The following is a 27,659-nucleotide window of genomic DNA, read 5'->3' on the forward strand; positions in this document are numbered from 1 at the left end:
GATTAAATACAAAATATTAAAGGATTGATTTATTGAAACGTTAATAAATAACACATAACACATGCCTACACTTATTTCAGTGGGAAGTTAACAGTTAGGTACCTTTGGGAATGTCTGTACCATCTTTAAAAGGAAGCCACCTACATGGGCCATGGTTAGCAGCTGGGAGAGGCACTCCACAGTGCTCCATCCTGCTGGGGTGGGTTGGAAGTTACCTTCAAGCTAGAGTATTCCTCCTGTATAATCCTTTCTGTTGTTTTATATTAAATTAATCACTCCAAGGGCTTTAAGCTACAGGCACAGTGGCTTCAGGTCACAGTATAACTTCCCTTCCAGCATAAGATTTGTTCAGACCTGAGTTTTTGGTACATCTCATGCCAAAACTGACCTCTGGCAGATGGAAGCTGATCGTTACAGCAGTCTTAAAGGATGTTCTGATCATTTTATTTTGTAATTCAGCTTTACAATAAGGAAATCATAAGAAGGAAAAATAATTCTTTAAAAAAAAAAAAAAGGGGCTTAAAACAAGATTAAAATTGCCCCAGTAAGACAAACATTGAATTCTGTGATTACATTTTTTACAATATAGCCTGTATGAAAAATGCTTTTCAAACTATAAAAGATTTCCAGGAAGGGCAGAAAAGAGCTTTCCTCAGTAATCTGTAATATTTGGTGTGGATGGAGAATGAAAGTGCATCAATAATATGGTGAATTTCTAAGATTCAAATCTTATGCACAGGTTGTGAGATAATTTAATTCTTTATAGCAAAGAAGTGTCTTTGTTTTCTAATTAATTTTAGTACACTTCCATTTCCCAGAAATTAAGACTGACATACATGTTTACCTACCTACGCATGCACATCTCTAGCTGTATCTTGGTTAGTAAATCCTCCATGAAAGAAATGGAATCGGCACCAAAATTAGTTTGTTTTGTTCTCTAAGAAACCAGAAGGATAGGAGAGAAAGGAATACCAAAACAAACATTTTTCCTAGTGCAAGTGGGGAAGAGTGCACAACAGATGAGGGATAGGAGCTCTTATTTTAATTTGACATAAACTGACAAAAGAAAACTTGCAATGCACAGAGCTTTGTCAAATCTCAGAGATATACTAACAGAGCGAGCTTGCTTTCTTCTTAAAAGCACCTTGTGCCTCAAGTATGGGTTTCAATTACAACAAGCTGTAGCCAACAAGAATATAGCTATCAATCAACATTAAAAATATAAGGTGCAGCCTTTTCAGATGGATCCCTTGCTTTGGAGGGATCACACCTACTTACAAATACATATTTCACAGTCCTATGTTACTAAGGGCTCTAACTTTCAGGATGTTTACCACTTGTAATATCTCATTTACGAACCTGAAGGATAACCAAAGCTTCCCACTTCACTTCTGAACAGTTTACAAGGAAAGTTGTCCCACACCAGTTTAGCAGCAAAAACAACCAGTTGAATTCCTAAGAGCTACACTGTCTTTTTCAATAGTTTACAAGGTATTAATTCATACTTCATTAGTGCTTTCATCTCATAGTACATAAACCCGTGGAAAAACAGGTAGGGATATTTTCACTGTAACCTTATTTCTATATTAAAGTGACAGCTTTACATATTTTTTGCTTTTTCTTTTACAAAGATGATATTTTCTCTGTTATCTGGCATCAGCAAGACTAGTAATTCCTAAAGGCCTATCCACAACCAGGTTCCAAAATAATGTTCATGTGGATTTAAGGATGAAATGATTAGATTTTATTTGTAACCTAGGAGCAGCAAATCATTCAAGTATCAGTCGTGTTAGTCCTTAAATGTTCAGCTCAAAGGTAGAACAAATATTACTATAACGAAAGGAACATTATCCCAAATCCTGAGGTTCTCTTAAGAATTCAGAATTCCTTCACTTCCCAGGGCCACCTTCTTCTAGCAGTCTTAAACAACATCATGAATTCTCAGTTCAGCTTTCTAGAAGAGGAAACAAATAATCTAGGTTAATGTACTATCACATAACACAGTTTTTCATTTGTCTAAATATTGAAATGGATTAAGGTTACACATGAAAGAAAGATTATTAGTCCTTTAAAATACAACACTGATTCAAGGTTCCTGAACATTTGCCTTAGATTCATGGAATCACAGAATGGTTTGATTGGAAAGGACCCTTAAAGGTCATCGGGTCCAACTCCCCTGCAATGAACATGGACACCTACACAAGATCAGGTGCTCAGAGTCCCATCCAGCCTGACAGTGGAATGTCCCCAGGGATGGGGCATCCACCACCTCCCTGGGCAACCTGCACCAGTGCCTCACACCCTTAGTGAAAAAACCCTCTTCCTTATATCCAACCCAAATCACCCCTCTTTAAGTTTGAAAGCACTTCCCCTTGTCCTATCACAGCAGTCCCTCCTAAAGAGTCTGTCCCCTTCTTTCTTACAACCCCCCTTAGATACTGACAGGCTGCTCCCAGGTTCCCCAGAGCCTTCTCTCCAAGCTGCACAGCCCCAGCTCCCATAGGGAAGCAGTTCCATCCCTTGCATCATTTTTGTGGCCCTCTTTGGATGCCTTCTTAAGTTAGGGAACAACATGTAATTTGACAGAACTGGCAGAACTTAGACGAAGTATATAAAATACCACTAGGGATTCTGACCTGCAGGTCACATTAATTATTATAGTCTCCTGGAGTACAGGAGAGGAGCTTGTGGTAAAGGAGGGTGGGTGACAGCATGACAGCACCAGATCACATCAGCACTTTGCATTCATGAGCTGCTTTCCAAGTGCTGAGAGCAAGCTGAGATACCCCTCCCCAGGGGCACGAGCGAGGCACAAAGCTCGTGCAGACTGGAGAAGGCTTTCTCATCGCTCCTTCCATGGTATCTGCTCCACAGTTTAATGCTGAGTTACCTCACAGAGTAGCAGAGACACCTGGCATCTGCTCTAGGGCAGCATACATATTTTAAAATCAAACGTATACGATATGGTCAATATATGCACTGTGTACGCAGCTATTGCCTAAAAGCTTACGCACCTTCCAAGAGTACACGCTGAGACTGGCACTGTGACAACAGAGAGGGAATTTTGTTTCATTTCATCTCTGAGTGTACTGACCAACCTCCTCCCCTTAGCTAAAGGAGATGAAACTCCCGATGGAAAGGTGATGCAGAAACAGTCTTCAAATATAGGAACGTTCCTTCACAAACAGAAGAGAAAGGAGCGTCTCTTCTGTAAGGAAAGGCTGAGAAAGCTGGGACTGTTCAGCCTGGAGAAGAGGAGGCTCAGGGGAGATCTGAAGGGAGGATGCCAAGAGGGTGGGTTCACCTCAGTGGTGCCCAGCGCCAAGGCAAGGCATAAAGTGAAACACAAGATGTTCCATACCAACATCAGGATACAGGCTTTTGCTGTCAGGGTGACACAGCTCTGGCACAGGCTGCCCAGAGGAAGTGGAGTGTCCTCCCTGAAGATCTTCAGAAGCAGTCTGGACGTGGGCCTGGGCACCCTGCTGTGGGTGTCCTTGCTTGAAGGGGGTTGGGTCAGGCAGACCCAGGGGTCTCTGCCAGCCTCAGCCATGCTGGGATCCTGTGATTTTACCATTCAAGAGAACACTATGCTATGAAAACCTTCAATAATTAAGAAGTTACAATTTAAGCTAATTCTCTGCAGACTGACAGAAAAGAAAAAGCTTAGGACTAAAAGGTAAGAGCACACAATATTAACAGTCAGGTGCAAAGTATGTAGTAACCAGGGAACACCGATTTGATATTCAGATGATTAAAAAGTTGAGAAAAAGCAAGGTGAGAATACAGCTGTCCTTCATCTAAAGGAAGCCGAAGTAGACGTTACAAAAACACCATTGCAAGTTGCTTGTAAATGTAAAGTAAGAAATAGGTGACATGAGACTCATAATGTATTTAACAGGACATAGTTGTCTCATGGCACAAGGTAAGTAGGGAGCCTAGCAAGAAAATGGCTCAGGAGGAAATTGGGAGTGGCGGGGTCACAGAATGTCATGGACACACCTCCAAGGTATCCAGCCTTAACTACTTTTGTATACTCTCTGGAATTGCTCTTCTGCATCACTTCACGGATTTAACCTAAATTGTCTCTACTGAGCACTTTACTACATAAAGAATCATATTAACCAACAGTTTCTAACACTGAGACATTTTCTCTTCATGTCTCTTCCTAGAAGTAAGTCCCAGCTACTGGAAGGCATTCCTAGCTTCCAGCATCTCTTGTTGAGCATTTGTCTTGAGTTTTGGGGAATAAACCACACACCTTCTGAAGGTCACCATATCACAGACCCTACTGTACAATCTGCTTTAGCTTTCTATTGTCAGAGCTAGGAGTTCCCGATACAGGTAAGAAATCATTAAGCAAGATGTCCTGAAAAAAGCAACTTAAATAAACAGGACCTATCAAGCTCCCCGTTCTGATATGGAACTCATGGTTCAGACATACGTGCATGCTCTTGCATTATTCTTATGTGCGAAGGCAGTTCTTTTTATGTCTAAATAACCTACTTCATACTGATCATCAACAGATGAAGGAAAGTATATATGACCCACATATGCACATCTTTACCTTCGCTTTCTTTGAAGATATACGTGCACCAGCCACTGGGCAATAAATGGCCATACAATAGCAAAAGCTAAAACACCAGGAGAAATTTCAAAGGGCCACCATGATGGTTTCTAAAGAAAACAGAAAAAAGTAGTGTCAGCAACCTGCACATGCATATACAACACAACCTCTGTACTTCATAAATGCTTCCAAGGCTACAGTACCAAGGTAGAAAAAAACGGTAAGACCATAAAAAAAAAATATTTGTCTATTCAATAATCTTTTCAGGAACAAATTATTTTTATATCACTTCATCAAGGAAGAGACAACATGAAAAGCACATACAAAAAAAGCCAGATATAAAATACTCATCTCATCCTTTCACGCTGCTTTTTGCAAATGGAAAAAACAGGATTTACCTTAACAGAGGAGGCGGGTGGATAATTTGACTGTAGTGTTGCAGATCTTGCCTTTAAATACAAACAAAGACCTCATAAGTGTCAAAAAGAAAACAACAATTACACTATTTCTGCTTCACTAAATAAAAATATTTAGTTCTTCATGGTGGCTTTGCAGTCTGTTTGTATGACAGCTTGAGGAACAGTACTTAAAAAGAAAGGAAGCTTTTCTTGACGTTGTTAAAAAGCAGTACTACACTCAACGCAACCCACCTTCCACCACTTGGTTCCAACTTAACCTCTCATGCTTCCATTAAACTTCAGAGCATTTTTATCACATTTCTGTGTGTTAAAATATGAATCAGTATCACTGACTGAACCTCTCTACAGTTTTTCAAGGCTCCCCCTGCCTATGCAACTTCTTCATCTCTGGTCCAAATCCAGCAGCTGCAATAACCCAGAGATGAAACTCTAGCAAATTAACTTGCATAATGAAGTATTTAAACACTGGTCTGTAATAAAGGCAAGAAGCATTCTTTCAGTGTACCCTGAGCTATAGCTATACAGTCTAACCAAGGAATCCATCCAAAATCTTATAGCCAATACAGAGAAAGAGAAGTACCAGAAATACTTCAAGCCTTTTCCCACATACTGTTGTGGTGCTTTCACAGGAATAAAAAAGTCAGCTTTCTAGGCTTTTCCTAATGAATGTGTGAATCAGAAGCTTCTTGACCTTATTGCTCCTCAGAAAATGAAAGCACAGCGTGAACTGCTGGGGGAAAATCTTTGACTCATTCTTCAGGTATTGCTTTAGTAAAAAGAAAGAAAAAAATTAATCTGTGTGCAAACACCAGATTCTTGAACAGCTAAGCTGAAGCAAAATTACAGTTTTAAGAAATCCTCTTCCTTGGCTACCTTAGATTTGGGGTGTGTGCATCTCATAGGACACTTACTGACATGGCTCTACAATGCTCAGGCAGATCAAATATCAACATGACAAAGAGAACCAAGTATTTCTGACTGCTGGTTGAATATAGTTCTATCACATTCTATCCTGCATACACTACTAAGTGTAGCAGTATTTCCACTGAAATGGAAAGAAAAAGAAACACTACATCAACAAATATCTACACTCTTAAGACTTCTGCTTGTCTTGTATACACGATGTGAAACTCCAAAAGAGTTGGATTGCTTTGAAGGAAAAGAATGCTATGAATAGCTGAATAATGGACTCAGAATTTCTGCCTGCAAACATTTACCAATCTGGGAAATTAAGATAATTTTATTTCCTTTGAAAATGCATTGAAATCTACTGACAAAGACACATGGGATCCCATATTACTATCATTAACCATGGAATATCTCTGTCACGACTGCATAATGTGTACTGATAACGATGGCTGAGATTAGTTGTATAATAGAAATGAGCACAATAATGTATGCTTAATATCTAAGTTAATATGCATGGTTTTGTTCACAGGTACAACAGTCCTGAATTGTGTTCATGAGATTAGGTAACAAAAAGAAATTCTAAGTTGAAACAAACTACAGAATATAACAAATTTATTTACAGTTTAAGAAAACATTGTTTAAACCTGAAAGCATAAGGATATTCAAGGAGATTTAACAAAAATATAATCAAATTGCTTCAGTGTGTACCTGTGATGCTGTAACTGCCTCCAGCATATGCAACCTCTGCAGGACATTCTGCATGTCTTCTTGCAACCGCATCAGCACTACGGCGATCTGCTCACTGAGGCTGCCCCGCGGGCCTCTGTCTGATCCCCAGCGCTCTCCATCCCCTCCATTACCCATCTGTCCACCTTGCGAACCGTCTCCTAAAGGATGAAGTCTGTGCCCTACGTTGGGAAGGAAGAAACAGATGCTTAAAACACAGAATGGGCTACCAGCTCTATTGAAAATGTTTGTTACGAACACTTGTTCAATCTTCTTCCACCCCACTTGAGTGCTTTATTCAGGCAGCTCAAAAGTGCCGGGAGGTTCCTGCAACAGCGTTTGAGATGTTTCCCCTACATGAAGTCTCATGTAACAGAACCTTCACCTATCGCATTCCCTTAACTATACACAGATGACCGAATGTGCTTCTGTCTGCTTGCAGCAAACTAAGTCAAACAAGAAAAAAGGGGATACGGTTAAACTAATGTGCAGCCCTGCAATATGTTCTTTAGAATAGTTTACAACATAAGTGCTCTTTTAAAATCTTCTTTTTAATTTTGCCATTTGATGCCATACAAAAAGACATGGTATAAATAAATGAAACGCTTTGTGTTTTAACAACCAGAACAGATAGCATCAGCATAAATAAAAGGTGTGGCTAATACCCCAATTATATAGAAAACAATGTGTAATCGATACCTTTCCAAGAGGTTCCCTGGTTTCAAACAGAGGTATAAATAGGCATGCATTTAAAAACAAATACGCAACTTGTAAAGAAATTTTTTGCATGCACAGATGGGTTTTGAAGATTATACTTTAGAAGGGTGGGTGCTACAGACAACAGCTGGATTTTAAGGTCAGCCAAAACTGAAGCAGCCGATTCACTTATTAAAGATCTCCATAACACAATAAAATTATTCTGTAATGATTACTATGAATGAATTAAATACTTTGAACACAAAACTCATCACCACCCACCCACATTTTATTAGCTATTTTTACTGTGAAGGGCAGAGGCATTGTATAGTGGGACTGTCTTACTGAACAAGGCTGACCAGTGCTTCTTAGTCTCCTATCATTTACAGCCATGAGCAGAGTAGAAAATACAAAAGCTATGCACAGTACCTCTCCCTCTTCTGACACCATAGAAATCTGCTTTTTCTCCATCCTTTTTCTCCTTGTGAGGAGCCCCATTACTGGCTTTGCCATCTTCTCCTCCACACTTGACTTCACCTTTTTCTTGAACTGCTCCTTCTACAGCATTTCCAAGCTGCAGATTCCCAGCAGTTGTGCAAGCATGCCTTGGAAGATCAGTATTTTCTAATAGAGGATGGTGATCTACATCCAAGAAATGGGATGAACGCTTTAAAGATCCTTTAGCTGACGTGATGATCTCCGAGGGCTACAAATTAACATTAACAAGTAATTAGAGGCTGTAAAATGTAACAGTTAACCAATAAAAAGGAAGAAGCAGCATATTTTCTTTCACTTTAAGAAAGCAGCTTGCTCTGTATTATGACTTTTAACAGGAACGTTTGTTTTGCTATGGAATGTGCTTACTGGTGCCCAAACATTCTTCCCAAATCAAAAAGGTTAGACATTCACTTGAGACAAATATTCTCAAAACACTGAACTACTTGGAATTACTTTAGACATTTTCAGCATACTCTCATACACTCATTGAACCTTTGGAAGACCTCAGAATGTTCGGTTTTCCTTTGCTTTTGCCTACCAGACAGTAAAGAAGTATCCTAAACTAACTGGTGAACCAGACTGTCAAAAGCCATGTGCTATTAGCAACCTTGGACTAGCAGTGCTTACACTCACTGCAAAGAAATCACAGTATTTATTATCAATCTGCTCAATATTGCTAGACTGCACCCTGTATTTTTCACAAATAAAAGTAAATTCTACCAAGTTTTTCATTCAAAATCTGCAATACTGCAGAAAGACATCAAAAATAGCTGACATGAACACTGACCGGGTCACAATTACACATCCTGCAAGAGGACTGCCTTAAAGTGCTACAAGCATCCTTTGTTCAGTGAAAGGACAAAGTATGAGCACAATTACATGTTGAAGCAGACTGGGGAGCTCAGCTAGCTGGAGGTAACTCCATGAAAACGGAAAAACAGCAAAAAAGAGGAGGAAAAGAAATGGAAACTGCTGCCAAAAATCCTGTTTGTCAAATACAGATCATAAACCTGCATCATCAGAACTGAATATTGAGTATTTGCTACACCTTTTGCAATATTTAATTTGAGTGAACGTGTTCTCATTTTAGTCAGTCTGTAGTTGTACTTCTATACTTATTTCTATACACACCTATCTGAACTAAACTTCACATTCAAGTTGGGAAATTGATACCTATCCACCCACGCCCACGAAAGAGCCTTAAACAAGTTCAAACAATACACAAGACAATTGGGAAACAGCCTACATAAAAAACAGCTCGAAGCATTTCTACCAAATCACCTTTTGCAATAGCTTTCGCTGCTGCATAGAATTCGGATTTGCTAAAAGGAAACAGATGGAAAGAAAACAATGAAACATGCAGTGCTTGCAGGCCTTTTTGATCCAGAGCACCATTCACATACTCCTCCCCTGAATCAGGAAGCTAAGTGTTCGAGTACACTTTGCCAAGCCTACACTGAAACTGGATCTCCAAAAGAGGTCCAAACCAGGAATTCAACTACAACCACAGTTAACACAAGCAACAGTTCAGTGATAACTAAGCCAGTACAGTTGGTGCCCACCTTTTACATGGAAATCAAAAATGCATGTTATGGCTGAAGAGAGTACAAGAACACCCACAAATCATCATCTCCCTAGAGATTTCTATAGATCTAGGCCACTTTCTTCAACTGGCCTACAGGCTGCCTGCTCAGGCTTACTCTTTACTTATTCTAAGAAACAAATGCAGGATTTATCAGGCCAGAAAAAGAGAACAAAAATTCACACACTACAAAGATACTTCATGATTCTGAGGGTCAGCTGAATTCTGGTCCCTACATATCTTACTAGACCCTGTTACCTGTGGATACAACCCTTACTTTCTTCATACCATTCTTTTTGACAGATGTTTCTAAGAACTGCTGGTTTGGACCATTTCCCCTCCCCTAAATTCTCTGAGGGCAATAATGTTGAGGCTGTTGGACCAGTATTAACCAAGCTGTAAAAGCCTGACAATAAAAAGAACACAAAATGATAATTCAAATAAAAGAAAGGTATGTGTGTATTATTTCATTCACCTCTGTATGTCCAGGTTCACCTGACAGACAGGAACCTATTTAAAAGCAGGCATATTAGCTTCAAACTACATATAGGAGTATTAATCCCTTACCTCTTCTAGTCCAAGTTGCTCCATCGAGTCACAATAAACTTCACTGTCTGAATCACTGGTTAAGTGCTGAGTTCCTGAGACCTCTTCAGTGCTCTCCTCATTTGCACCTGTATTTGAAGGAAGTATGCACACCTGCTTTGTAAATCTGAGTCAATCTTGGCAAAGAGTAAAGCAACGAGTTAAAATATCTAGATGAGCTCCAGTTCATGCCCTATTCATCTACTGTTGTCATCCTATTAATAAAGAAATTATACAAAGCATTTGCTAAGGGAAAACCAAACTGATATTTCTATGTTCTAAGATCAAAATTTTAATTTTTGTCTGTTTGTTTCATTCTCCTTCTTAATCTCAGTATAAAGTAGTTTTGAACAAAGTCATCAATTGATTTTCAATTAGTAGATTTGGACATCAGTTACAATAAATTGACATTCACAAAATTTCAGCCTTGACAAATACAGATATTAATGATCTTCATTTAATGGCAAATTAGCTTTCAAATGCAAATAATACATACATAGATAATACAATGATTTTAGAAGATAATTGCATTTCCGTATATTTAAGCCTCCCTCTGAATTTACCCTTTTTTCTGTAAAAGATGTTTAACAAAGCACCTTATTTTAAACTGCTAAGAATTGGCTTAATTTCTTAGTATTCTTTCTTCACGTTTGTACTACTGGAAGATACCACTTCTCATTTTTGAATCCCAGGATTAAGATTTCCAAGAAAAACATATGCAAATTAGCACCTGATCTTGCAAGAAGAATACCTTGGTGAGCACAGTTATTAGCTATTTCTAGGCTTGGCTCTGTCTTCTGTATTTCTTCCTCCACATTCAAGCCATTCAAGGCAGATTTGGTCTGGATGCCATTCTGCACATGTGGGATAAAGCTGTCCTTGTAACAGTCATTAGCAACAATATTTTCCATATCCTTAGCAGCTAATGATTCTGCTTTCAGACTCTTACATTCTGTAAAAGAACAGGAAAACCTTGCAGATAGAAAGCCAGGTATATAACAGCTAAAAACACAGTTCTTAAAGCAGATAACTTTCTGATGGTTTATATGTAAAATGTATATGCAGAACAAACACAAAAATGTTTCTAGATTTTTGTGTTTGCATTTGCAGGGATTGTTCTGTTACTGTAAAAAAGTATTAACGTAACAGTTTAACTTGCATAAAGAGCAGGTGATGTTTAACACGTAACTAAGCAATTCCACCATAGGTCCCTCTGACAAATTAAATAATTATCCTAATGTCCTTGGAAGGAAAAAGAACTGCATAGAATTCTAAATGTGTAATTTTATTTGGTTTTCACTCGACACTGCTACTACTCAAAACCCATATGAGCCCCCAAAATGAATGGCATTGCAAGTTCTGTTTTCCTTTCTCTGAAAAAACGTGATTTTCAATTCTACTGTTATTAACAGCTGCTACATGTAGCACTGGCAACAAAAAGGAAAACAACACATGATATTCTATCAATTCTTAGATAACACCCTGACACAACTTTCTAGCAGTCAAAAAATGTATGGCAGTACAACAAGTACAGCATTCACAATCCTGTGGGCTTTTCTGATACTTACACAGTTAAAAAAATAGAAAAAAAACCTCTGGAAGAATCACAGCATGTCTGAAGTTGGCAGGGACCTCTCATTCCATCTGGTCCAACTCTTGTTCAAGCAGGGACACCCACATCACGGTGTCCGCAACCATGCCTAGGTAGCTTTTGAGTATCTCCAAGGAGATACAATCTCTCTGAGCAACCTGTGCCACTGCTTCGTCACTTGCACAGTAAAGAAGTGTTTCCTGAAGTGTTTCCAAGAGAGACATTGGTCTAAGTGTAGAAAACATACCCTTTACATTTTGCTGTAGTTCTTTTTCTTCCTCTTCATGAAGTCCTTCTTCTTCTGATTCTGCGCCACTATCACTACTCTCAGCTTTTCCATTCACGGTCTTTATATTTGGAGCAGAATTCAGAACGTTACTAAGGTCTGAGAAAACATTCAACAAGGAAAAAGTAAGTATTTTAAAAGAAACCAACACATAGCTCCCCCAGAAATACCAGGCAGCTGCTACACAAAAGCATTTCCATATTAAAAGAACAATCAATGAATGCCAGTTTTATTTCTGTATGCTCTTCCTTAATTATTTTAATGTTTCTCTTCTGTGGTTTACCACAGAATGCCTGACTACTCATGAAAGATTCTGAGGAAGCCTACTGGAAAAAGACAGCACATTGCATGTTACTTTCACTACAAAACCTCTGACCAAGACTATTATCCACACTTCTGGTACAGCTACAGTAACGTTTTATCTAGGACTGATATGGCCATTTTCTTTGAATGCAGAAGTCAGTATTTTATAGAAGTTCCCTTTGGGGCTGAAATGCTTCAAAACTCCAAACTTTGGAGCTTGCTCAATTATGTGAGCAAGCAGATTCTGTGAAAGGGGAATATTCTATTAATCTCTTCCCACAGTGGCTTAAACAAAACATGATGACAAAATGTATGTAAATATTTATCTGGCAAAGTGCACATGGAAGTAAGCACTCTGAGTTCAGTGAAAAGATGGTATAATAAGTACACAGTGCATTTGTTTCTTGTCTAATTACACAAATACTTACTACAGATATGTAGTATAAAACAAATATTGAAAAAATAAAGTAACTGTTTAGTCTTTGTTTTCCACATCTGTGACCATTTCAAGGTTCATAATTTACTCCATGTTCAAAGTATCGCAAGGTAAAGATTCTTAAAAATATAAAAAGGAGAATTTAAGCCTTTGCTACACCCTATGTAAAAAAATATGGAGAAACACCTTCTGATGATTTCAACCTTGTACACTAGCACAGAGTGACTAAGGTATAAAGTGGACAGTTACTAGATGCTCCCACACTTTACATGTTGACCACAAAACTGGATTCTGTCTGCTTTAATTGTCATCATAGCATTCGATCTGCATTACTTGTACATTCCCTTGATGGAATCTTGAAAGATTAATTAATGTCAAGCCTTAAATTCATTAGGCTTAGTATTAAAGAGCAAAATAATATCCAATTATATCGGAGTTGTCAAACCAGCCCTGCTACTTTCTTTGCTGCATGTAGAGCGATGGGTTTGATTTACTTTAATCTTGCAATGAAGAACTGATCTGCCTTCCCCCAGTCCTTTAATTTCCATACTGCTTAAAAAATAAAAAACAAAAGAGCTTTTATTTAGACATAATGAATACATAAAATATCTTGTTCACCTAAGTCTTACTGTGAAATAAGCACTCGATGGGCACCCTGCGTCACCATTTTGGATTGCAATTAAACTTTTATCTGAAAAGTATCTGGAAAAGCTATTACCTCTTTTGTGAACCACAAGAATATAAGCAATCACAAAGTCATTCTATATTCTATTCTTCCTGCAAAAACCATATTTGAAAAAAAAACAAAAAACCACACTCATAGGAGATTCCCACCATATTCCCTGTTTATTTCTCATAAGTATCTTTCGCTTATTGTGAATCTCAATTCTAGAGATGTTTATCAGGGAACAAACAGTGCAAGAAGGATAACGTAACACTGACATCCTCTGCACTGCAGCTGAGCAGTACGCAGAGTGACAGCTCGCTGGCAATGCAGAAGCAGGCATCACCCTCCCCACTGAAATAAAAACAGGGTGGGGAGCAAACATGCAAGCGCCTTACCCAGTCGTGGGAGTGAACGGGAAAAACAAGACTTGGAGACACATCCAGCCATAAAGGCAGGTGATTAGAAAACTGTAAACCTCATCATCCTGCCCAGCATATGGCAAAAAGTCCCAACCATACATCAGTGTATTTTCTAAGATTTACTTTTTTTCGGTTCTGAAGAAGAACACTGTTGAACATGAAAACGTTTTCTTGGTACTCTATTTCAGCATGGAGATTATTCATCTGGGGAAACTTCTGTGTGCTACGCTACACCTATTCAAATAGAATCACAGAATGGTTTGAGTTGGAAAGAACCCTTAAAGGCCACCTGGCCCAACCCTCCAGCAATGAACATGGACACCTACACTAGATCAGGTGCTCAGAGCCCCATCCAGCCTTGGGTGTCTTCAGGGATGGGGCATCCACCACCTCTCTGGGCAACCTGTGCCAGTGCCTCATCATCACTCCTATTGTAAAAAAGCTTTTTCCTTGTATCTACTCTAAACTAATAAAGAGGCAGAACTGAAGGAAAGTATCAGGAGTAATAGCAGTATGCCATGAAACACCTGAAAAACAAAATCCCTCAGGATCACATTTCTTCCACAAGGTAACAACAGAGCTCCTGAAGACCACGAAGAGGCACAGCTTTGATGCAGACTCCAAAGAACACAGCACGTTGTACAGAGCCACGGCCTCGCTGAAATACCATGCTTGATTCTGTACTTCTCATCAGAATCCCTACAATGTTACCCTCACCAAGTCCATCCCTAATTGTTTCTACTTCTGTGGGGTAAGAGCCTAATCAGAGCCAACTGGTAGCAACTTCCACAGCCTTGTGGGTAGGTCAGTAATTGCTCCCTGACAAATGCATCTTTTAATATGAGTAACTCCATCAGCTTGATAGTAGCAAAATCTCAGCTACTTTAAGATTATTTCTATGACTTTTACTTATAGCAACTTACATAGGGACTTCTTTGTACTACGTTTATGTCAACTAATGCTCTGTCCAAATTTGGGTGTCAAGTCCTCAGACACCTGTATATGTAAATAATGTTGATGGTTACTTTGATAATCAGATAACTAGAATTCTTTTCTTGCCATTGTAACGCAGTGTTCCATGCCCGTAGCTGATCCCCATAGGCTTCCTGTTTCAATTCCAAGTTTATACAACTATGTTCTGCCACTTCTCATTCATCTAGTTTCACAAACTTCCTCCTTCTTTTTGAAACTGATGCATTCCCATACTGTAATTACTGCAAGGAGAGATCATTTGCTGCAGGGGAAGGAGTACGTTTCAGGATTTAGCTACGCTTTGGAAATCCTTCTGATATCTATCCTTTTATAACAGCCTTCCAACCAAAAATCTTTGAGCAGTCTATGAAACAGGACCAACAGCTGATTTGCCATCAGAACTGAGGTTATAAGTAGTATTTTAACATGTGGTTCAAAGCACAAATATGCATCCTTTTTGATCTGGAGCTGAGCTGCCTGACATAGCCTATGCTCACCCTCTATCCCTACACGAGACTACACCACCTTCTAGTTAGTGTTTGCTTAAACAACACATCTTAAAATGAGTAATAGACCTCCACTAGCCTAGCTTGGTTTAACTAAGAAGCACTCATATGAGCAGCTCAGACGACAGACTGCTGAAGGCAATGGCTTCTGAAGCTTCATTTATTTTCTGAGGGGAAAAAAGAGAGGACAAAGGGTACATGCAAGCATCGAGGAGTCTAGCCTTCAGCTAGAAGACTTTGTTTGCCTTGTTTCCTTTCATTCTTATTTGGACATCACATTATAAAGCTGCTCTACAACACACTAATGAACTGTCCTCACAAATAAGATTGTAGGAGGGCATGCCAAAAATAAAGACAAAAATACAAAATCCCTTAACTACCATGTGTTTTATCACTCTTATAGTATTTGATGATCAGATTTTGCTCTATACAGTTTTCATTTTTTTTTTTATTTAGTCTTCCTGAACTTCACAATAGTAAGAACAAAGGCCTCTCCTTTTTCTTTAATTTACTCCAGATGACCACAGCCCTCTTTTGTCCACATTCCTTGCTCTTTTTATGTGCTACTTTTTATGCAACAGCTTGAGATATGCCATTTTATTTCCATAAACAATAGTCATATCTTTATTTGCCATTTACAAACCCAAAACAATCTGTGGATAAATAAACATTAAGAGCAGCTTCTTAGACATACTATTAACTTGCAAGAATGCACTGTGGATTACTGACTTAATCATCCTGGAACTTTACGTTTTTCTTCCATTCAGTATCGATTGAGTTCTTCTCCATTCATATCACTGGTACTTACTCCCCTGAATTTTCAGGGCACTTTCCACATAAGAATAAGGCTACTGAGTTTTATTTGATTGACGTATTCACGGTTTTCTTCTTTCTCTGCTTGAGACTTGTGCCTGCTTGTATTTTTGGACAGAGAGCAGTTCAGTAAGGACAGCAGCTGACCCGCAGGCAATCCAAACAATGGCAGGCAGTTTCATGTAACATGGCACCAGGCAGCCAAAATACAGGGCCACTAGCACATGCAGATCAGTTAGATGGTGCATGTGCAGCAAGAACAATGAACGTAGGCTTTGCCAATATACTGTCAACACCTTAGAAAGTGATCAGAAATAAGAATGAACATGAAAAAAAAGCTGCTTTTTAGATTTCATATTAGCTCTTAATAACAGCAATTCCAGGATCCAGGATGTCCCCATGTCTGGTACTACATTCCTCTGGGAGAACGAGCAGGATTTGCTATTTTCTCTTCTGTGTGGAAGAGATACAGTCAATATTTGGAAATTTTTTGATGTGTAAGAAGTAGAGAGGGGTTTTTATGTACTAGTGTGATGATACAAGTACACATGAATATAACAACACACGTCTGTCCCAGAAAGTGCATCAAAACCCCATAAAGAAAACTAAGTTATGCCTCAACAGAAGAATCTATTTCTGGGTCACCTATAGTCCAGCCAACAGGAAAGTAATTTCAATCAAAAACTGTTTTGCCTTGTACAAGAAAAAATACACAGGAAATAACATCAAGACCATGTGCTATACAACCTACTCTTAGCAACTGAACAGCAACAGCCTTTCACGTTCCCCATATTAAACACAGCCTTATCAATGGATAATTGATGGCTTTTCCATGCATATTTGAGACTATGATTAAAGTAATTATTTTTCTTATAATAAAGTTGTACATAAAGCACTAACCCACACTCATTAGGCACAAAAACTATTACTGTTGACTCAGTTCCAGCATGAAACACAATACAGTCAGGTTTGCCTTGTACAAGATGCTTTTGGAAGTAAACTGCTAAACTGTTGAGATGCAAAAATAAAATTCACACTAGCCTCTGTGAATATGACTTGTAGCCTTCACAGAATCTCAGAACAGCTGAGGTTGGCAGGGACTTCTGGTTCTACCTGTTCCACCCCTTGCTCAAGAAGAGCCATCCAGAGCAGGGTGCCCAGGGCCACGTCCAGGATTTTTAGGATCTCCAGAGAGGTAACTCCACAACCTCTACAGGATATCGGTGCCAGCACTTTGTCATCCACACAACAGATAAGTGCTTCGTAATATCTAGGCAGAACCTTGATTATAGCTGTTAGCTTATCACAGGAGACTAGAACTGGAAAAAAAGCTTAAAAAGAACTTTAAAAACCTCTCTCACACACCCAACAGTTTCGCCTGCCCCATACCTGCCCTGCTTTAATGCACCTCATAGCTGTGGTACATTCTAGATATCCTACTAAAGCACAGCAATTCTGAAGTACCAGGGACTGCAGTTATTTTCCCCCTTCTTACAAAGCATTAGGGATTCACAGCCATAGAGTTCCTTAAAAATCCCAGTGAGGAAAGAGGAAGGAGGAGGAAGGAAATTAGTTTAGCAAGTATCTTTGAAGTCAAGCACTAAATGAGAAACTGAGCTTATAAAGCAAGCAGAAGGTGTTTCACAAGAAGCCCACACACAAGCAGAAAAGCATGCCACCAAATGCTTCACTACAAAGCAAAGATAATAAAAATGAGATGAACTCTTTGAGAAAATACAACAATTTGAAAAAGAGAAACTAATCATATGCAATCTGCAGAAGCACAGCTAGAAAGTATCTTATGCTTTAAGAGGAAGAAAACTGTTTTGAGAATTAATAATTAAGAGCAGACTCACTTCTTTCAAATGCAATACTCCCCTCTAAGCTTACCTGCATCCTGAACTAGAAGCACTGGAATGGATGCACTCACTTGCTCCAACAGCATGCATACCTCAGTGAATACTGTCTTCTAAGTTTAGCTCTCACATCCAAACTACTCAATAACTGTATCTGCCTGCAACTTCTGCCTCTCACACCAGGAGCTACTGAAGTGGTGCCCTGTATAGGCAAGAAAAAAAAAAAAAAAAGCTACACTGCAATCAGCACTGCCCCAAAGTAGCCTACCTGGAAGTAACAGACACTGTGCTTCAACAGAGTTTATTACAGTTGTAATTACAGCAGTTACAATGCACCTGGGAGCAAAGGGCTCAGGGGAAAAACACTAAGCAGGATGACAAAAGTATTACAATGCTGAAACTTTCCTGTCTCCACAGTGCATAACTTGTCATTGCTGAAGGCAACATTTAGTCTTCAAAAAGGTTTATAAGGAACACTTCTGCTCAGCATAAGAGCAGAGGATCAACTTTATTTAGTGAGATATAACTGTGTTTTAAATGCTGGTCTTTTTTAGCAGTGAGCTGGACATCAGATTTCTCATTCGTTTATTAGCAAGTACATGTTAAGGCTGCTCTTCTAAAGCAACAGTGTCCCTATCAGGTAGTGACCTGTCCCCATCTTTTCCAATATTCCTCTCCTCTTCTACCAGCTACTAACAAAAGGGTCCTTCTTTAACACAGCAAAAATTACCTGCTTTCTTCTGTAGCCCTAAGACAGATAAGGGTCCAATTTCTCCTTTGACATATTGTATTTTATCAACCTGAATTAGTCTTTTCCCCCACCAACCCCTTTTAAAATACTTTCTACCTGTCAAAAAGACTATTCTCCAAAGAGCCTCAGCTTCTCAGCCGCAGTCTGAACTTTCAGAACACTGCCCAGGTTATGTACTCTTGAAATATTCCTCAGACCTATATAGTCTACTGGACAAAACTATGCTTCCCCTTCTCAAACTCCTCTTCTGATTTCCCAGAGGTAAGGCGCAGACCAAGTCTGGGGATTGTAACGTATAAATCAAGCAACTTTGTCTTAGCTGCCATTTTAATGTTGGCATGTGAGGCCTCAGGGTTGCTCATTAAGGTAAGCCACAAGCTCTGTTGACTCAGAAGACATTATTTCAATGGTTTGCATTCAACATTACCAGAGAAACCACAAGGAGTAGAAATACAATTTTAAAAGGCTACACTTCTATTGAGAGACCAATCTGCTGGAGACAATATCACATCAGATGCATATTGTCTGGTAGCAGACGTTGAACAAGTATCGATGATATACTTTTTAGGAAGCGGCACGCAATTCTTACATAGATGGATAGTCATTTTCACACAGATAAAAGCCTGATGGAAAAGCAAAAGGCAAATCTTCACTCAGAATGGGCCAAAAGAGAGCAGAATACAATACAAAAGAAAAAAAAAAAAAAGGAACTAAGAGAAGGGGCCCAGTTTCCAGGACATAAAAATTACTTGTCCTTTAAAAAACAACAACAGGGCAGAGAAGACTGCAAGAACTAACACAACTAAAAATAACAATGCATCCATTTTTAAGAGTACTGTCAGTTGTCTCACCACTTCAAAGCAAACTTGGGCAGAGCAGTTTAACTCCTTAGAATGAATCTGGGAAAGTGAATGTAACCGTGTTTCCATATTCCCATGAAATATTTTAAGACTTGCACTATGAATAATACTGATTATTTCCAGCTTCACTTTCTATCATGAAAGCATTAAGAGCACTGAAGAAAGGCTTTCAAAAATCTTAAGTGTAAATGTAAAATTCTACCATAAAACAATGGAATTCTACAAAAATTGTCCTAAGTGTGGCAGAATTAGAAGTTGCAGACTTAAGTTGTATGTGGTTTATCAAACATCATTAAATTTAACCTGTTGTGCTACTGTTGCAATAAAGTTGAAGTTGGCTATTCTATGTCAATTTTACTTACACTGCCTCATGCTTAATACTGAATCTTCAAACTATAACCATTTCAGTAATGGACTTAGGATACTTTTAACTTTTTTCTGCCCGAGTCTCTCTTTTTTTTTTTTTTTTTTTTTTAAATAAGGCATTTGTGGCACTCTGCCACAGACACCAAGTGTAAGTAAATCCTTATTACACAGCTGACTGACCTGAATCTACTGATACTCTTAAAATCTTGCCTATCAATCCAGCTGTCAGGCAAGCTCATTAAACTCCTGACATGAACTACGTGCAATCATAATTTAAAAAATTATGGTTTCAAAGCAGCCATCTGAAAACCTCAACCATTACCCTTATTCAAATGGAATGAATAACTATTTAACTCCCTCTGAGACTCCATGCCAAAACCAAATCAAAACTGTGTTTGCTGAAGAAGGGGAAAAGACCCACATACAAAAGACACCAGTCATTGCTACTTCTTAAGCACATCAAATTCATTTGTGCAACGGTTTGGGTTTTAGAGCTGTTACAAGTTTTCTCCTTTTGCATTTCAACAGTTTTCACTGAAATGAAGACAGCTCAAAAATCACTAAGGCTTATATCACAGCCTTATGAACACATTACCTATAACATAAAAACCATTATCAAAACATTTTTACAATGGCATTGCTAAATTAAAGCACCACACTGATTTTTATGCAACACTGCTAGGTTTGCCACTTGTTGGAAACGTAAAGTGGTTAAAAAGATACTCCCCTTGTAAATTTGAATCTCAGAAAGTTAACTTGAAAGTTTCACAAATTCATCTTATATTCTGAAGATGTTATGAAACCATGATTAACAAAGCTGTGGGTTTTGACTGGGGAGGATTTCTTACCTTTTTAAAATAAAATTTAGATCAGATAACAAAGCTGCATTACTGTGTAGCAGTATGCATTTCCAACAGTCATTCCTTTCATGAATGAATAGGCAAGAGCTAGATTTGGCCTTAAATATGCTTCTTTCTTCAGGAAGATTCTTCCTTTAGCAGTTCAGAAAGCATAGATAATGACTAAACATACAGCCTCCCAAATCTAACTCTTTTTCTTACCTCAAAACAGAAATAGAAGATTCATCCTAACGAGGTGGCAAACCCAGAAGTCACAAGTGTTAGCAAAAAATTACTACAGCACCAAAACAATGGAAGAGATGGACTTATCCATAATTTCTTATTCCTACCTTCCAAATATTTAGATACTTTCTCCATTCGAACTGCCATATAGTAGAGAGAATGAACAGAAAGATGCAACATTTAGCTTTAAAATCACTTACAGAAAACAAGCACCTCCCCCCCCCAAAAGCTGGAATTGTGATTATTAATAGCACAAAGGAAGTTATTTGTCCGAACCTGAGGTTAGGCCAGATCCTCTGTTCTTTTTATCTTCTACTATTTCATAGAACGGGCCTATTACTTGTAGCAATTCTTCAACTTTGTCCGTCATTGGCATACTCTCAAGTATCTGCACAAGTCCAAAATATGAAGTACCTCATGAAACAGCATTTCAACGATTCATCCATTTCAACTAATTTTACAAACTGTCAGTCATTGACAACTTAGTAACGTTTCACTGCATTTCTCAATACATTATTGTGACTTAATTATTTATTAAAAAAACTCCACATCATAAAACAAGCCTAACAAGAATCCTAATTAGCTTTATTAACTTTTTCCTGGGCAAAGACAAGACAAGAGAGCTCATGTCCCACTAAGGGACAGCTTTAGCAAAGCGTTAGCAGACTTTGGAATCCATTATTTGAACAATTTCAAAGTAAACCAACTCAAAGTTCATCAGGCTGCTGTTATCTGATGTGATTTATTTTTACTGACTACCTTTCCATAAAGAAAATAAAACTGAAAGACTTATTTGCCAGAGGATTCCTCTGGTTTGTCAGACCCTGTCATCTCCAGTGGAACCTAAGGCACAGACCAAAAGTACTCTCCTAGGTCTATCTGAACCCCCCCCCCAAAAAAAAAAAAAAAAAAAAAAAAAAAAAAGGACAGAATACAGAAAAGCAAACTGCCACCTATGGTACATTTCCTCCTTCAGAAGGGCAGTGGAAAGGAATAGATTGGAGGAAGAGCATGCATCTCACATAAAAGCACCAAGCACATCACTCAGCAGCAGAAGCAAACGCTACTCCTTCACAAGGCAGAAGCTCCAGGCAGGCTAGCAGGTAATAAGCCAATTCCAAACCAGTCAAATACACCAGGAGACAAAGATCCTATCGAACTGCAGTTTCACTGACGCTTCTGACCTATTTAGTGTACATAATTCATTCTATATTTGTAAGTGAGAAATGCTCAGTGCTCAGCTATAGAGCTAGAAATGAACCAGAAAAAGGAAAGGTTTATTTTTTCTTAAAAATAAGAAACAACAACAACAAAAAAAAACCGAATTGATAGAAACAAAAAATCCTCTCTACAGTAACAAACTTGTACTTGGTAGGTATTTACATTTGTCAACTGAAGCATAAGCCAACAGCTTTTAGGCAAGAGAAAAAAAAAAAAAAACAAAAAGAAGAAAACAGGCAAGACATAAATGAATTCTAAATTACTGATTTCTTTGGGTGCCAGTTCACATATGAAGATTCTTGTTTTAAAATGAAAACACCATAGTGGTTTTTATGCTACACAATAATTTACTTGAAGTATAAACAAATTAATCTAAACATAAAAGTTTCAGAAATGTGACTTGGAAGAGATATTTATCTTAAACAAAATGCACTTGAGCTCATACTCATCTTAGCAGGGAGTAAGATGCTGGATGCCCACCCAGCACCTCAACATCTCACCCACACCCCTTCCTCAACAACTGCAGTTTTCAGCACTGCCACTTGAGAACCATAGAATCACAAGGTTGGAAGTGACCTGCAAGATCATCTAGTCTAACCATCCTCCCACTACCACTGCTACCACAAGCACTAAGCCATACCTCACAGCTCCTCATCCAGATGCCTCTTCAACACTGTCAGGGATGGTGACTCCACCACCTCCCTGAGCAGCCATTCCAGTGCCTGACCACTCTCTGAGAGAAAAAGTTCTTCCCTATGTCTAACCTACGCCTCCTCTGATACAACTTGTGGCCATTTCCTTGGGTCCTGTTCATTGCCTGGGAGAAGAGGCCAAACCCCTCCTCATTACAACCTCCCTTCAGGAAGTTGTAGAGTGCAATGAGGTCTCCCCTGAGCCTCCTCTTCTCCAGAGTTAACAATCCCAGCTCCCTCAGCCAATCCTCATAAGACTTGTGCTCCAAACCCCTCATAAGTTTCACTGCCCTTCTCTGGATACGTTCCAAGGTTCTAGGGAAAATAAACAACTGAAGCCACCAAACAAATAATAATGTAAATGTTGTGAATGGATCACCTGCCATGTGCAGCCTCGGGTTATGCTCCATGGTGGTGGAATGGGGAGAAACATAGCAAGGGTATACCCTTAAGTTACATCAGTATCCAAATATCACCTCCCAACCTGACCATGGATATCTGTGCAGCAGCAGAGCACCTGCAGTAACACCATGGAGATGAGTGTGGTATGAGCTGATAGAACAATCCAGTGAACCTGAAACACACTTCTATTGATGTTTCAAGTAGAACAAATCAGCCTGGAAAAGCTAAAGCCAGCATTTCAAGTGTGAGGGTTGAAGCAGCAGCAATGCAGGGTAAACAGATCCCTAGTTTCAAAGCTGAATGAGGCAAAAAGTCATTTGGTCTCCAATCCTTACACGTGATCTCTACAGAGGCAGAATATTTGTGCTTCATTTGGGTCAAGTAAGCAGGCTTCCTCACAGGAGGCTTAGTAGGGTGTTTATTCAGTGCAAACACAGCTTCACCTAATTTTCAGCATCCTGACAAATCAACTACTGCATTGAAAACAGCATGTGCACTACTGATGTATCACTGCATTTCAAAATGGAGATTTGAAAGGAAGCACTAAATCTTGTGGTCTGCATTCAAAAGAAACTGTTAAAATTTAGTAGGGATTTTTGTTTTTAATTTACCTAATTAAGATGAATAACATATGGCCTCCTCTGTTTTCTGGAGGTGAGGTGGGGTTATGTTGTTTGTTTGCTTTAAATTTTTCATTTAAAAGCAGCAACAGCAGTGCTAATGAGAACAAAATAATCAAAATCACAGATAGAAAAAAAGTAGTTGTTGAATTCCAGCTCCATACCAAGTAAAGGTTTTTTGCTATACCAATTATCAATTGTGCCAAGTATTCCAGCAGACATTTAAGACTATTAAAAATATTGTCCTAAGAGGAAAAACAAGTGTATCCAGAGTAAAACTTAGATTTCCCTCGCCTTGATGCTAATCTCATTATAAGTTACAGATGTATCTTCATCCAGAGTGACCATAAAAAAAGAAAAATACATATTTAAACTGGAAAGGCTATCTGAAGTAGATTGTAAAGGACTGCAGAGCAAAGGGTTAGTCAGTAAAAGACAAGAAACCTTAATTCTGAACATCAACCTTAGCTAACGCTTCAGTACTACTTTAGCTCTGTCACTTAAGCTTCATATCAACTAGAACTCTTGTATTTCCCCCAAACCAACCCAAATTCACTAGCTTTGCAGAAAACTACAGAATTTTATTTGCCCCACAGGCCAAAAAACGTAGTACTAAAGTGTAACAGCTCATATAAGGAAGAATTCATTTGGAGCTCTGACAGCATTCACTGAGAATCCTTTCATATTTCCTAGTTTAGCTCATGGAATATTTGTTCTAAAAGATACCTCCCACTTGTTAATAAATTTACCTTTTTCATTTCTTCAACATAAGCTATCATGGCTTCCTCTTTGGACATATCTCCCAGGGCACTCCAAGCATCCCTAGGAAAGAAAGTCACGCATCTTCAGAAACTCGAAGGCCCACAGGATTTTTTTTAGCTTGGCCTTAAATAGGTCAGTTATATAATGCTCAAAGTTTCTCTCATACATACAAAAAAAAAAAAAAAAAAAATTAAAACTGCAAATTGCTATTACATCCAAGTTTGTAATTTGTAATTAAAGTAGTGGGACATACACAGAAGAAACAAAATGAACAGCCTGGGGACTAAGCAGTTCCTCGCTAATCAACTATGATCTTGTACCCAGTAAAGTTGTTTACAAATTATGAAAAACACTTCCCTTTTGACTGACTTAGGGCCTTCTATAACAGAAGAAAAAAAAAAAAGCCTAGTACTCAGTACTCAGCTAGCACCTACAAATATCTGTCAGAATAACTCAGTCAATAATAAGTCAGAATAGGCTACAACAAAAGTGTGTCATCCTTTGCATCTGAGTTTAGCAACAAAGGAAAGACGCACCTGTCTAGTAGGCAAATAATTTAAATCAGTGCCCCCAGCTACCACCATAGTTAACTCATGACCTAGAAAATACCTACCTTTCCAGTTCTGCAACACAGAACACAGTCAATCAAACTTTTTAGCACTGCAGAAAGAATGCCAGAACACAGGCTGAAATAAAGCATTTCCTTACCCAGTACTGCACTCGATTTGACACTATCCTTACCTTTTCCCAGATTACTTGTCCCCACAGCAAAGCCCCAAAGCTGGGGGATCACATTTCAGCCACAGCCAGATGAGTGGGAGCTTACTGTCCCAGTCATGCAAACACACCTTCTCCCCATTTCACAGATCTCAAGAAGACCCTGACCATAAAGACAGCAATAATAGTTGCTTTTCAGGAAAAACTATTAAAATAACTTTATTAGAGGAGTGTTCATACAGATCTTCACAGTGCTCAGAAGACTTGTAATTTGTCTAAAAAAATTCTATCAGCAGCAAGTCCTGCCACTGAGCACATAAACCAGGCACAAACTAAACTTCACCCCAAGAGCTCGAAGCTGTATCAAAAGCTTTCAGGGAGCATCTATTTACTTCATGCTCATATTATATAATATAAGAAGGAAGAATTTCAGACACTGTTCTACATCACACTCTGCAGACTGTCTAGTTTTGTTGTACAGGTTGGATATACAGTGTGGAAACATTACGGTGGTTTATATCTCCTCAAAAAAAATCATCTGAGAGAGAAACACAAGAAGGAAAACAAAATTTAACAGATTTAAAAAGAAAAAAAAAATTAATCCTTGAACTACTCCTCTTAACACCTCCACCCAAGCATAAAAAAAAAAAGTGATGAAAAGTTACCATTTATATCTACCAATTGGATCCCAAAATCCAGGTCTTGGAATGTTACAGGGTCCTTGTGTTGCCTGCTTATAAAAGCTATAGAACTTCAGCATCATTTCATTTGTTGGCTGGAAAGAACCTAGTGAAAGCATTTTAAAATACAATTAAAGCGTAATCAAGTATATTAGCAAATATTTTGCAAGCTTAATATTTGTCAGAAAATAGCCTGCAGTTTATTCCAGCTTCATTCACAGCAGTGCAGTTTAAGTCAATGAAAAACATCTTCACTTCATCTAACTCGAGTCAGCCACACTGACATTTACTTTACAGAGAGCAAGCTGCAGATTAAATAAGGGACTATAACCTTTACTGTTTCTAACGTCAGAATCCACAATTAGCAAAAAGTAATAAGTAACAAAGAGCAAGGCTACTTTCACTTAGTTTAAAAGGGCAGATTCGGCTTCCAGTAATGAAATATGTCACAGGTCATTTTCACATGGTAAACAGGAATCTACCAAAAGACTCCAGAACACAGAACAATAACTCCTCCTGCATTGCTTTTGTTTACTTATTATTTGACAGGACTTCCAATCACAGCCTCATCGCTCTTTCTTGTTTTCTTTTCTCCTCTTCCTTCGCAGAACAAAGGTTTGTAGGCGTAGGAAGTGCAAACACAAAACTGCAATAACTGTCAGAGAAAATTCATACTTACTCCTTTAAATCAAATATTCTGGGGCTGGATATTTGTCACAAACGGATGTCAGCAATGACCTTTAGTCCCAGCTCTTGAGAAACCCATCTTTACTTACCACAGTGACCAAAAGGATACATTTCGACGCTTTGCTCTGCTGTTTCGTTAAACATTTCGGCAGAAGGATCCCATGTGACATCAGCTCCCAAGCTGCCAAACCAAGTCAGGACCCGAGGAAGGCCCTTCCCCAGCACAGAGCAGCGGGCCGGCAGGGAGCCGCAGACCCCTCCTCCAGGAGGAACTTATTTCCCGAGTTCGGAAGGTGCCGTTTCAGACAGGAGGGGGCTCCGCTTCCCGCTCCCCCCCCTCCCCCGGCCTCTCCGCCGCAAGGACCCCAGCCGGCTGCACCGCCGCGCCCCGGTCGCACTCACCATTTTTGGGCAGGCTCTGGATCACCTTCACGGCCGCCTCGAACCGGGTGGCGTGCACGGAGCCGGTCTCCGCCATCTCCGCGTCCCGTCCCGTCCCGTCCCTCGCCGCCTCCCGCTCTGCCACCGCGCCGGGCTGCGTCGGCGGAGCAGGAGCAGGTCAGCCTCCCCCGCCGTGCCGCCCGCAGCACGGGAAGGGGCAAAGCGGCGCCAGGCCGCCACCCCACCGCCCCCCGGCGGCAGCGGGTGCCCGTGCCCGTCCCGCTTCCCAGCGCTCCCCCTGCGGCGCGGTGCAACGCATGCAGAGCAGAGCAGCGCCTCGTCTCGTCCCGGCCTCGCCTTGCAGAGCGAGCGCGACCTCCGACGCCCCCAATACGGCCAACGGCCCACCCCTACCTTCCTCCCGTCGTTAGGCGCCCATGTTATGTCTCCCACAGCAGCGCCCTTCCCCTCCCATCGCACCGCCCCGGGGCCGTCCGGGGCTCGCTGGGAATCGTAGTTCGCCACCGCTCGACTCCGGGCCTGGTGGCACGGCACGGCACGGCGCCGGGCTGCCTCTGAACCGCCGCCGCTGCACACCTCACCGTCG

General features: G+C 39.6%; 1 protein-coding gene across 7 annotated transcripts; it reads right to left on the minus strand.

Annotated features, from left to right (window-relative positions):
• Positions 1-7: 7 nt before the first annotated feature.
• On the minus strand, positions 8-27,659 carry ACBD5 (acyl-CoA binding domain containing 5). 7 transcript variants are annotated; one of them, XR_014884200.1, is made up of 15 exons: positions 27,467-27,659; positions 27,074-27,206; positions 25,970-26,090; positions 24,575-24,647; positions 21,167-21,278; positions 20,998-21,030; positions 11,821-11,958; positions 10,713-10,934; positions 9,965-10,071; positions 7,747-8,023; positions 6,604-6,803; positions 4,966-5,016; positions 4,568-4,677; positions 3,362-3,562; positions 8-1,954 (listed from the first exon to the last, which is right to left on the minus strand). XR_014884200.1 is itself a non-coding variant. In XM_085227207.1 (14 exons), exons 2-14 carry the CDS (start codon positions 27,147-27,149, stop codon positions 1,942-1,944), a joined length of 1,533 nt encoding a protein of 510 aa, XP_085083333.1. In that variant the 5' UTR covers positions 27,150-27,206; positions 27,467-27,655; the 3' UTR covers positions 8-1,941. The 7 variants fall into 7 exon arrangements, 1 of the variants encoding a protein (XP_085083333.1); XR_014884201.1 differs by having other exon boundaries at positions 10,734-10,934; positions 27,467-27,654; XR_014884202.1 differs by lacking the exon at positions 20,998-21,030 and having other exon boundaries at positions 27,467-27,652.

This window comes from Meleagris gallopavo, chromosome 6 (genome assembly GCF_905368555.1).
Source record: "Meleagris gallopavo chromosome 6, MGAL_WU_HG_1.1, whole genome shotgun sequence".
NCBI lineage: Eukaryota > Metazoa > Chordata > Aves > Galliformes > Phasianidae > Meleagris > Meleagris gallopavo.